This window comes from Polypterus senegalus, chromosome 16, assembly GCF_016835505.1.
Source record: "Polypterus senegalus isolate Bchr_013 chromosome 16, ASM1683550v1, whole genome shotgun sequence".
NCBI lineage: Eukaryota > Metazoa > Chordata > Cladistia > Polypteriformes > Polypteridae > Polypterus > Polypterus senegalus.
The window spans coordinates 27,517,580-27,531,135 of record NC_053169.1 but is presented as its reverse complement, the minus strand read 5'-3'; the positions used below and the strand labels follow the sequence as shown (position 1 = coordinate 27,531,135).

At 34.9% G+C, this 13,556-nt stretch overlaps 1 protein-coding gene across 3 annotated transcripts in view; it reads right to left on the bottom strand.

Moving 5' to 3' along the window:
• ryr2a (ryanodine receptor 2a (cardiac)) overlaps positions 1–13,556 on the bottom strand; it is a 612,010-nt gene that overhangs the window by 146,864 nt on the left and 451,590 nt on the right. For all 3 annotated transcript variants that reach the window (XM_039738686.1, XM_039738687.1, XM_039738688.1), the window contains 6 exons: positions 11,052–11,112; positions 7,113–7,351; positions 5,390–5,471; positions 4,029–4,159; positions 2,340–2,660; positions 1,245–1,485 (listed from right to left, as the gene is read on the bottom strand). In XM_039738686.1, coding sequence (XP_039594620.1) covers positions 1,245–1,485; positions 2,340–2,660; positions 4,029–4,159; positions 5,390–5,471; positions 7,113–7,351; positions 11,052–11,112 — 1,075 coding nt within the window. The remainder of the gene's footprint in view (positions 1–1,244; positions 1,486–2,339; positions 2,661–4,028; positions 4,160–5,389; positions 5,472–7,112; positions 7,352–11,051; positions 11,113–13,556) is intronic.

The window sequence follows — 13,556 nt, the reverse complement described above, 5'->3', positions numbered from 1 at the left end:
GTAGTTAGTTAAAGAAAACAATTAATAGGACAGTCTAACTGTAGAACATATATAAACTAAAACAAAAATAAAAATGAAACTTTGAACTACTCTGCAACAATTTACAACAAAGTAAAAACCTATTGTATTTGTAATTTCTAAGAGGGCACGCAGAGCTGGAATAAGAAGTACATCAAAATGATAAACTGTACAAATTGGCTTCCAAATAAGACCGGGATTATGAGACAAATTAGCAACACAATGGCCCACTAGAACCAGTGTAAAGCACATCAGTTATAATGAATGAAAACAATTTTGTCTAGAAAGGAGTCGAAGGTTCCCTTTTTCTTCTTCATCTTTGCTAACAATTTTATATTACATGATCTTGGATGCAGAGGCAAACATTTGGTGAACAAACAATTTCATTCTCTTTATTAATATGTAAAAGCAACCATTTTCTAAACTTGCTTTTCCCTCGTAAGGGTCATGGTGGAGTATAAACCATTCTGTCAACTATGAGCACAAGGTGTATGTTTGAACTCTTGGTGGAAATCAGATTACCTCAAGAGAAAGAGAAAACAGCTAAAACCAAGTCTACACAAAAGGTATCCCAGCCAGCAACTACATCAGGGTACAAGTGCTATGAGGCAGTATAGATGTAAACTGCAATTCCTAACAATACACGCATTATTGAAGAAAGCACTAGAAACAGGTAACAGTTCCTTTATGATTTTTAAAATACATAAAATTGTGATTGAATGCAACTATGTCTTTTTATCTGATGACATTTATCAATTCATATATAAAAAAAAACAATTACTATTTTCAATATAAAATGTTCTACACTGAGCTGATGTATACATTTGATATGATAAGGTTTAAAATAAATAGACAAATATGTAATAAAATAGCCAGAAAGAAAGAAAAAATATTCCTAAACATGAATGCATTTGTTGCATTCTTAAAATTATATTTCAGCTTAGTAACTTTGGTAGTTTTTTTTAAAAAAGGATAGCACAATGAATGTAAGTACTGTATTTGATTAACTGTGTGATTGCCTAAAGATTCCTAGCCGTTTACAGCACAACTTGTTTCTTGAAAATTTTTTTTCCATTTGACCTTATATATTAAAGATGTATCCAATAACAAAATCACAAAGTTTGTTGCAGTAATGAGGATGAAACATTTTCAAGAATATCCTATAAACAAAAGACTTACAGATGTAAGACAGGAGAAGAAAAAATGAATGACAAGTTATTAACTACCTGTTATAATCTACAAATCTAATAAGTAGAGGATAAAAGGCATAGAGGTCACGGGCTAGTATAGTGAATTCATCAAGAATAAGGAGTTCCGCTTCAGACATGTCTCCTCTGCCTTCTGCCTTCAGGTGCTCCTCATCTATAAGCACTGTTGCTGCTTTTTTCTTTAGCTTCTCCATAAGTGGCAAAAAGTGGGTTTTGAGAAGTTGTGGCTGTGCCTTGCTTATGATTGGTTGTGAGAACACTGAAAGGAGAACATAGAAAAAGTGAGAAACTTACAGCGGTAACATCAGTATTGGCACTGGCATTCCTTCCCATTTTTCAGTTAAGATATAATGAATGTTATTAGACACCCAGTTCATAATCCCTTACACATGTTATCCATTATCCAACCTGCTATATCCTAACTACAGGTTACGGGGTCTGCTGGAGCCAATCCCAGCCAACACAGGGCGCAAGACAGGAAACAAACCCCAGGCAGGGTGCCAGCCCACCGCAGGGCGCACACACACACACGCACACCCACACACCAAGCACAATTTGACTTTATTTTGATGTACACAGTTATAAAAAGTGTTATCAAAAGGTGCATGTAGTAGTTACATCACATATGTGAATAAAATTAATAATCTGTACTAAACTGCCAATATTCTCTACCACGACAAAATTATTTTATAACAAAGAAATGATATACAGTACATTCAAATATCATACATTCTGTATTTTCAAGCAGTAATGATTGAAATACAAATATATTTCTAATCAAAAGAGCTCTATCTCTGAAAATAAGGGTATGCCAAAGCTGTATAACAATATAAGAATAAAAAAATATAAAGAATATAGAACTAATGAACATAAAGAAGACAATAAAAATAGATAACACAAGTTTTAAGTCATACATATTTATTTTTTTCATATTTTTGAACATAGTCAGCAATAACAATTTAATTAGTATATAAACAATACAGCATTATGATGTAGGAAAATGCTGTATAAGCTAAGATATGACTAAACTAGTAAAATATACTATACACAAAAACAAAGACACTAGAGAAGTAAACAGTGTCAAATGAGGTTTGGAGTTTTATTTGACATTACCTGCTAATCGTTTCATCCAAGCACCTTCATCAATACCAAGATTATTGTAAATGATTTTCAGGATATTTCCTAACAATGTATTCATGTGATCGGACGTCAAAGCAGTGCAGCACATGTCCATTTTGTCTGGGTTGTTTTCAGGTCCATGTTCCCACCAATGAGACATATAACTACAAAGCATTGGCAATATAACCTCCATCACATGTGGCATCTGTGTATATCGTACCCCAGATTCAGCAAGGTCCATTATTTCTTCAAGCAGTTTGTCCAAGAAAGGAATGCTTATACATACATCTTCAACCTGGGCTGGCAAGTTAAGAACTTTGATATCAAACAGAAATGAAGATAAAAAGATTATTTGTATAACTTTGTTTGACATGTATAATTTTATCATTTTCAAGTTCACTATATTCAAATGGGTACAAAAATATTTTTAATTCAAGCTTACATGAGACAAAAATAACAGATATAAGACTGTTTCTACAGATATTATAATAATCAAAAGTACATGTACACCATAAAGGATTTGAGTCCAGTGCTCTGTATCTATGAGACAGCAGCGCTGATCACTGCACCGACAATCAATCCTTAATTCTGTTTTAATACTCTACAATGTTTGAGGCTGACTGACAATCCATTAAGATAAAACAAAACGGGTGTTACACAGCTCTGTCTCATATTTTAATGAGAATGAATTGATAAGGTACTTTTATAAAGATTGAAAAGGGAAGGTAAATGTAGATGCTAATATGCCTAGTGCTGTTGCAGTATATATTTGTGTTGGTTTCGTAAACAATTCTAATATGTTAGCCTGACTGATTCTGTCCAGTTCAAGCCCATACACATTGCATATCTGCACCTGAGAGACACTTTATTTTTTCTTTTACAATTGGTTCCTTTAAATAACGTGTGATACAAATTAAGCCAAGCCTAAAGAGTTAGTCCAATCACTTTTATTATGTAATGGTTAAAATAGTATTACATTTAATGTTTTTCAGTTTTTAGAAACTTCCTTTGTTGGCACTGACTTATGGAAATACAAGTTAATGGTTTATTTATATAACGATTAACTTCCTTATCTTCCCCCCACATTTGTAGGATAAATGCTGTGAATTACCAGGAACCAGCACTTTTTATACACTTATTAACTCTTAGTACCTATGATTGACACCATGAGCTGATAAAAGGAATTCTAGCCGGGTCGCAGAGGCATATTCAGTTAAATGTTGAGTTGGGAAAGTGCTCAAAGGACTGCAGTGAGAAGACAGAAATGCAGGAGGTTTATAACCACCTGTGTATTCCATATAGCAACTCTTATATTACTCTTCTTTCAAAGACTACATGATTACAATGGCAAATATCAATTTTTAAGTCTAAGGTCACGATACAGCTTAATTGATATAGTAGATACTAAGTAATCAGGGTTGATATGAGGTAAACTGAGAATAGCATGTATACTGCACCTTCAAGTAATAATACATGTGCACTGAACTCAAGTACACATACTTAACAAACAACCTGCATATCATCGACCAGCAATAGCAACATTAAAGAAGGTATTATTTTTTAAGATAAACCGTTATAAGAAGTGAAACCAACCTAAGAAAACAATTCTTATTGGATATTCAATAATCAAGAATGTTACATACGGTACAGACTGCAGAAAACATTAACAGACAAATAACTAACCTGTTCTTTCTCTTGAGGACTTTGTATTGTAGATGGAGTAAGGATTGTATTTGTTTAGATGAGGTTCCAAAAATGACACAGGAAAGGCACCTGCAAAGGCAGCGAGACATTCACCCAAAGCAGGCCTCTGTCTGCAAATGAAATTACATTTTTCAAAATCAAAAGACAGACAATCAGACATTTAGCACTTTGCTTTCTTATGTTTTACTATTAAAAACATGGAAAGTGATTATTTCTTATGATTATACAGAATAAGGTGCAGTAATTAAACTTTCAAAAAGTTTAAAATGAGCAACTGCATAAAAACGTATAACCAATAGGAGTACTGGTAAACAAATACATATATAAGGATAAAGTGTAATGATAGGTAGGGTTAATATTTATCAGTTTTTTCCAAGCATTATGAAGCAATCACTTTATGTCAAGAGTCACATTCCTGACCGAAGGACCATTCTTATAATGTAATTGCTTTAAAAACTGCATTGAAAAAATAAAAATATATGCATACAGATGTGGTGGTAGAATGGTTCAGTAGCTAGAGACATTGCACTATAGATACGGGAAATTTGGATTATTTCACAGGGTGGTCACTGCCTGCATATCCATACTTCTCTCTGTGTCCATATAGATTTTTGGTAATCCACTGGGTTCCAACCATGAGCCAAAGATGTTTATGTCAGTGCAAATTTTTATTCTAAAGTGAATTTGTATTAGTGAGAGCTGGGTGCATGTACATTGAAGGACTTGTATCTCATCCATTGTTATTTCCTATTGTAAGCACAATCTTGACAGAACATGCTTTGATTCACCAAAACCCTGTAAAGGGAAAGTGGGATCAGAAAGTGAATCGGTAAACTAAACATTGTCTTACTACTTTCTACCAAACATAAATGATTCAGTAAGTTTTTGGATTATTAGCATTACTCTTTATCTCCTTATTTCACTGTAAAACACCTTAAATGATAATAAAAAAACCTTTAGAATAAAAAGCACTAAAACATCCTATGTGAACTGCACTTAAAATATCAATAAAACATTTAGTTATGTATTTTATTTAGGCACAGTACTTAATATTATATTAAAATGTTCAGTTCTCCTTACTAGAAAAGCAGTACAGCATAATAAAAAAAAGAAAAAATAGACAAAAAAAGACCACAAAAATAAATATACAGTATGTAATGCGACCATAGATGACAAAAACATTAATGAAATAATAAAGTTTCAATAAAGTATTCTTTACTGAATATATAAATTTTTAAGAATAGCAATATACTTACAATTGAACTGAATACAAAACAAAAGCTTAACAACCTAATACTTTCAAAATTATAAATGTTTTACCAGTTGATATAAGAAGATACCTTTCCACATAAATGCTTTTGCTAGTACCCAATCCATACAAGCTGTTAAGAATTCTATAGCAAGACACTTGAACATCATCCACTGCAAAAAGAAAAAAAATATACACGTTATTACACATAAATGCATACGGTACTTAAATCTTCACCTGCAACCATTGCACATCAGAGGTACTGTCAGAATAAAGTAAAGTACATTTAAAAAGTCATGATTTTCCTGTTATAGAATTATCATTTTCACATTTACAGAATACAGTGAAATTGTTTTTTGCATGGGCTAAACAACATACAACACAACTCCACTCTTCAGCACCATGATTAATAACTAAAACAAAAATCTTAATGTTACAGCATCAAAATATCACAAATTCTTTTTTGGTAAAGTGCAGCAAAAGCTAGAATTCTTCATATTGTAAATGAAGTTAACTTACGTTAAGAAAAAAACTTAAAATTCCTAGTCTTTAGCAATAGAGGTCAAACATAGACCAATTATTGTCTGACACTTTTGGAACAAAATACGAGCCACTAACAGCCTGTTGGGAAGTATTATGTCAGGTTGAGCAGGCCTGTGTGCACTTCACAAAGTAATTCATTAATCTGGGTGGCATAGTGGACAGCGGGCACTAAACAGTAAAATGAAGCACACAGCAGGAGCATGGTTCACCTAAGCACTACAGGAGGAAGTGTAGGTGGCTCTGACATTTACTATAGGATCTGATCAAAATTCAGTTTATTACCAAATCATATTATCAACGTTAAATGGAAAGAACCATCTGAAACTGCCAGTTCCAGTATTATGGGACCATACTTTTACTATAACAGAGCTGGCAGTTAGGGAGATGCCTTGGAAGCACGTCCCTTTAAATGCAACTAAAGATCAGGTGTGTTAGGGACACCATAAGCTGATAAAAGGAATTCTTGCTAGGTCATAGAGGCAAACTCAGTTAAATGGTCGGGAAAGCACTCAAATGATTACAAAGAGAAGAGAGAAATTTGAGAAGTTCTTTTCATACTAAAAATGGTGGGCACGTGGCTCAGCTATTACACCTAACGTTCAGGGATCAATTTCTGGAGTTAGGTCTAGATGTTAGGGCTATGTTGTCGTGTCTGTTCATTTTGGGTATTGGATACTCTTTGTGTTTCTCTGTCCCATATGTTTTTATCATTCCATTAATAAAGAGTCCTTTCTATCATTCTGTCTTCCGTGACAGATACTGTTTTGTCTTTACATCCTCTGCAAGTAATGCCTACTGTTGTACTATGTGTCCTTACCACTTTTCCATGTGTTTTGTTCTCTGCGTGCAAGAATCTTATTGCAAAAACAGATGGTCTCTTTAATTATTGATAGAACTATACTTCCTGTAATGTATCCTATCAATATTCCGCTCTTGCCTCATATACTGTACAGTATTTCAACTTTTGCACCTTTCATAGATGGATGGGTGTTTTTTTATATGCATCTGTATTAGTTTTCCTCTCACATGTCCCATATGACAATGTATTTCTGTGACATGTTCCTATTACTGTTTAATAATATAATTTTATTTAAAAATCTTAAAAGAACTATGTGTACGCTAATAAAACCATATTTCATGTTACAAAAAATGTAAAATGGAGATGCCACTTCCTTAACTAATTAAATAAACATTTGATAATGCATAGTGAAAAGCTGTGCTTCCCTTGTGTAAGTGAGATAAAATTTAAAACCTTTTAAATAAACACTCACATATAATATCTTCTCCAAAAAGATTTTGCCCGATGTGCTCAAAAAGAGAAGACAAGACTGGCAGAAGAGCAACCGTTGTGTAGTTGATGATTTGGGTGACTCCTTTGGGTTGCATCCTGGTATGTGCAAACTGACCCAGTTTCAGATTTTCCAGTGTCTTCTCCAAATCTTCTGCAGCATTTATGAAAAAAATCCTCAATGCTGCCTTAACGGATTCAAGCCCTGTCTTCATCACTGTCCTGCAACAGAGACACAAAAACAGCTGCTTAAATATTCAGTTCAATTAGTTTCTTCACTGAAATCTGCTTTTGAGTATGTCAATAGTTGTTTCTCCATTTTGGACGTGTGCTGTACAGTGAATATTTTAGTGAAAAAAATTTCAATTTTAATATATTTCCAAAAGTCTTTTTAAGCAGAAGAACGTGAAAAATGTAGAATGGAGTAACTACTTTATATCCATGTAAATAAGTACATATTTCTTAAGTTCCAAAATCAAATGCAGTATGTTATTCTTGTGCAGATATTGGATTAAAGTGTGCTTTACAGAGAATGATGACTATTTCAATGGAAGCTCTTATGAACTAGGAGTGCAAGACTATGTGGCTCTTCCCATATCAGGTAAATGGAGCATGGACTGGAAGAAGGCAGGAAACACAAAAAAAATAACAAAGGGATAATAAAGTTGAACTTCTCCAGACTGGTAAATTACAAGTAGATGGTTTTCCTTCTTCTTGATCTGCTATTTGTTAAAGTAGATATTTGTAACTGCTTCTTATTCTGATGTATTAAAAGTTTGTTTATTAGGAAAAAATATTTTTTGATATACACCTTATGTATGTTGGCTAATTTTGGCAAGCAGAGTATGGAGCATTTCACCCTAAATGTACCATTTTGACTACTGTATATTTCTTTTCAGAATGACCACAGTTAAGATCTCACAATTTTACCAGCATGGTTATGAAGGAGTTTAAATGCTTTCCGACTGGGAAATTAAATACACTTAATCAAACTCACTTGAATTCATTTTGTTTCGATAATATGAACAACACTAAATAAGTGATTCCTTTTAAGACCTCTTTGAATAAACATATGTTTGACAACTTGAATGTAATATGGTAATATAAACGAGCTCACTATAAAAATGATTTCATTTCAAACAAAAATAAAAAGAAATACCATGAAGAAGTGACTCTCCATTTGAAACATATTTAAAAGACTTATAAATATTTTAAAATCTAAAAGAAAGTGTACTAGGCAGCATAATTTATTAGGTTACTGTTTCATGACCTTTGATCCAAAAGAAGCAAGACTTCAACAGTGTGGGACATGATAATAATGTTTGAATTCAATAAAAACCAACACAAGACTTGTGCCTGTTCTCTTCCATCAACTATAATAACATCCTTTTACAGTGGATTGTGTTGCCCTTGGATAATAATAATACTCTATGCCTTTTTATATTTTAAGGCTCATTTATACTTCACGCTTAGAATGCGGACGCTCATGCATCATGGCTGCCATGCGTTCCCAGCATTCATTTGACGTGTTCTCTGAGCTGGTCCTCAGAAATTAAGGCTGGGTTTATATTTCACGCGACGCATGCTGCAGCGGACACTTTTGATACTCAAGCATTTTACTCTTTACACTTGCGTGCGTACTTTACGTAAATCTGGAGGAATCCACTAGGTGGCAGTGTGAGATATTATTACGGTGAGAACAGGTTCGGCTTCTCTGTGTTGTGAATTGCCAGGAACACCCATTAAATTCCGATGACACCTTACCGCAATATCTCTGAAAAGGATGTTTAATGATTAAATCCATCAATCCAGGGATGTGTCCATTCCAGCAAGCATTGGGCACGAGGCAGAAACGATCCCTGGACTGGGCCTCTGCTCATTGCAAGGTGAATACAAGCATACACATACACTGGATTTATTTTAGCAGCACCAAATCCCTATATCTGCATATCTTTGGAAGGAAACTGGAGCACAGTGTGGAAACCCAGCAGAAAAACATGTAAACTCCAAGCAGGGAATACCAGCGACATGACTCCCTGCGAGACAGCAGTGCTACCGCTCCGCCACCGTGTCACCCCTATTTGTGTTATTATTAACAGTATTCATTATTTAAATGAAATTAACGATTTATCTGTAAAATGTAACATACATACTTTAATGCATTTCATCATGAAAGTGATATCAAGTATAAATCTAAAGATTCTAAATTTGCAAAGAGTTGGAATATCATACATGTAATGTGTTCTGTGTAGTGATCTATTGCTGCTTGCCACTGCTGTCAGGTCAGGAGGAAGTCCAAGAAACTTGTAGCGATTAAAAAACTGGGATGACGTTTATGACAATCTGCTTTAATGATAAACTATGAGGTTAAAGTGGACATTTCAAGATTAAAGACGAAATTTCCACTTTAATCACAAAATACACCTTTTCACCATGTCCTTAATTTTTTTTCTCTGTGGCTCACATACAGCGCTGTATGTTATGTTGCACAAAAAATGGTATGTTAGACTTTTAAAATATATCGTGTCATTACGATCGGGAATATGCAACGCTTAAATATACAGTAAAAGCACCACAAGTGCATCGGTATGTCGGCATTTTGCTTCACCACATTGATCCATTCATCAAACATCGAAGCGCGCACATCGATCCCATACGATCCGCATAGAGGCTCTCTGTCACATGTATAAGGTGGTCCAGATCTAATTATGCAATTTTCATTAAGCTATAACTTAAGTTTATTACATAGGGAATTCACAAAAAAATCTTTTTGTTGCCGATAGATAGCAGCACCTGCCCTGCATTCCAAAATGGCGGGGAGACGGTTGTCAGTCGAACAGCCGGCCCAGAAGACGTGTCAAATGAGCGCTGGGAATGCGTGGCAGCCATGATGTGTGCATGTACGCGTTCTGAGCATGAAGTATAAATGAGCCCTAAAACGACGCATGCGCGAGTTGCAATACCAGCAAAAAGTTGTGTCAGGGATGCCAGGGGCCACGACCCGGCCGGGACGCCATGAGGGACCGGATGTGGGTCTGCGCCCACCCTGGATCACGTGCGAACCGCCTTCCTGGTTGCTTTGGGGGTCACGGGTTGAGGGCATGGAAGCCCCACCCTGTAGGGGCCCATGGTCACCGCCAGGAGGCGCCCCAATGCCTTGGGGACCTGTTACCTCAGCACTTCCGCCACACCCAGAAGTGCTGGGGGGAAGATTTAGGAGGACACCCGGAATGCTGCCGGGAGAACAGCCGGCACTTCTGCCACACTGGGGCGTGGCCAATGGGGGAGTGTTCAGAACACCTGGAGCTCATCCGGGGCTGTTATAAAAGGGGCCGCCTCCCTTCATTCAGGGTTAGAGTCGGGTGGAAGTAGGACGAGGCAGAGAGGAGGCGACGCGAAGAAAGGCATTGAGTGGCCAGGACTGTGTTGGGGTTTGTGCACTGACTTTATTTAGTGTCTGAGTGACACATTATTGTAAATAATTGTAAATAAAACGTGTGGTGGTTTGAAAACAACATGTCCGCCTGTCTGTGTCCGGGTCGGCTCCACAGTTGTCATTAAACATCCTTTTCAGAGATATTGCGGTAAGATGTCATTTAATGGATGTTCCAGGCAATTCACATCACAGTGAAGTCGAACCTGTTCTCACCGTGATAGTATCTCACACTCCCACCTAGTGGATTCTTCCAGATTTACATAAAGTACGCGCATGAGTATAAAAGTACAACTCTTGCATAGCAGGAGCGTATGCTGGAGCATGCGTTGCGTGAAGTATAAACCTGGCCTTAGTGATATGGAGCTTACTCTTACTATAATGCAAGATAAATTACTATTCTTGTAAATATAATAGTGTCAAGGCAAGTATATACTGTATGTAATTGCACATTCAACACATTAATTAAAACAGAAAGCATGGTCATACCTGGCATCCAGAGTCTGGCCCAATATATGAAGGCAATTCACTATAGATGTTGCATCATTCCCTAAAACAATAAAGCAGAAAATACTGCAAAATGTCATATACTAGTAAAATTTATTTTCAGAAATCAGCCAAGACAAAAAGGACATGCAGAGTTGTTGAAGTTTGCATACCACAATTAATTACAATAAACTGATTTTTGTTTTTTGTTATTTTTTTTAACGAGAACCTAATGTAAGATGTCTAATAGGGCAGAGCAAGTTGTATGAAATGCATTGTGGATAACTCCAACACTCAAACCCCCCCAAGTACTGTGTTTACAATACCTTAGACTATTAAGAAATTTGTGTTCCAGCATGCTGTATTCATAACAAAAGAACATTTCCCTCACTGACCCCTTGTTTAAAAAAAAATTCCTGCTGTGGCTCTCATCACCTAACGAGCAAAATGTAAACAAAATATACATATATTCATTTTATCCCACAGGCACTACTCCACTCTTGTACAGCTACTAAATGGTTTTATCAATGACCAAAAGTTATTAATTACAGTATGAGGCTGACTTCTTTAAAAATCATAGGTGAATGCATGTTATAGTGTATGCATGTTGTAAATGAAACAAAATTAATTTTGTGTCAATCTCTGAAAAGATGCAGCTGTTTCTCAGAGACCTTGAACATTCCAACATCTTCTGGTAAACTAACTGGTATTACCATAGGCTCATAAGTCCTCAGTGAGCCGATTCTTTCTTCTTTAAAGTAGCTGATTTAGTCATTTTAAGGAACGGGAAGGAAGAAAAGAAATGCTGCACTAGGAGCAATTACTAATTACAAATTCAGTTTGTGTGAATGACTCACTGTCCATGTTCGGCTCTTGCCTTTGCCCAATGCTGCTACAGTAGACTCTGTCATTTACTTCCCAATTATGGTATAAGAAGATTTAGAAAATGAGTAAAGTTGTGTATTCCATAACTGAAGATTTCCAGAACACCAAGAAATAAAACTTATAAAAAAAGTTTACCAAGATCTAAAAATTTTATGATGTTTAAATACTCTGAGAAATGTCTATGAAAGCAATGTTTTCAAACGGAACTAGACTGTTAGTGCCAAGGCAAAATATTGGCGTACTGTAAATTTGTTAATTAATATTGTGACTTACTTTTTTTCCAAACCATGCTACATTTCATTTTATGTTATCTCAGGTTAACATACTGTAAATTTCAGGTTGAATTCTCCATACGCTATTTTCAGATGGAAACTCTTGAGCAACATAAACCTTGATTACATTTTTACACACTGAAAAAACTTGTTCAGTTTGTAACCACTCTGAAGCCAAGCAAACCAAATATGCTATTTGACATACTGCTTCTGATTCTGTATGCTTTTCAAAATAAGTTGATGTAAGTTACCAAAAGGCTGAGAGATGTCATTAATAAAGGAAATTAAATATAATGATACTGAAGCAGTATGTTAATCAATTAATCAATGGTTGTGTTTATGTAAACCCTAGTATTTAGATAGTTTAAAAATTTAAATGAAAGGAAACATACCATATACAGTATACTTGTTTTCTGTATGGGTACTGTATATAGTGTATTATTAAAGACACGGTCAAGTTAAAGGTGAATTCTTTTCCCTGAATGGGAAATCTAAGTAGTCTTGTGCAAAACAAATTCAGTATCAAATCAGACTAAAGAAATAATATACAATGAGATTTTAAAAATTCACTTGTGACAAAATTCTCCAAGAGATGCTGCTTTCATTAAATAATCTAATTTCTAAGAGAATATTACCTGAATAAAATATATAATGCAGAGAATGTATAAAGATTGTTAAGGATTTGAGTAGGTTTTATTATGCCTAGGTCTGCTTATAGCTGTCCCGGAGACAATTGATCTACCTCAGTACTTTGCTTGCTGTTTCAATTAAGAAATTGCAGTCTTGAACACCCATGTTAATCAATACACTGAACAAGGTAAAGGACAGAAAAAATCTGCAAAACAGATGGATAAAGTATTTGTAGAGTACAGTATCTCACATAAAACAGATGTAGTTTAATTTAGAAAGATAACCTCTGTTGCAATGTATTAACCATAAACAGCCATTAAATCATTGAAAGATAATTCATATGACTGTCAAACTGAATTACAAATTACTAAAAGGACAAGATTCACTAAAACAAAACTGTATTTTTCCTTTTAAATAACTATATCTTCCATTTTCTTTACACTTCTCTTAGCAAAGATTTCAAAATGTGATATCACGCTGGTTAAACATTTCTGGGATGAAGTCAGTATTGTTTCTGCATTTATGACAAGTGTCCCTGTCATCTCCCTGTAGATGGTTATGTCTTGCAAAAATTAAATACGTAAGTAAACTCACCTAAACAATTTAACATATTGTTAAATACTTATTGCAAACTCAACTTAGCCATCACAAACACTTTTTTTTTCAATTTTCCATGTTACACTCAAAGTAATTTCTTAAATAGTACAGTATTTATTTTTTG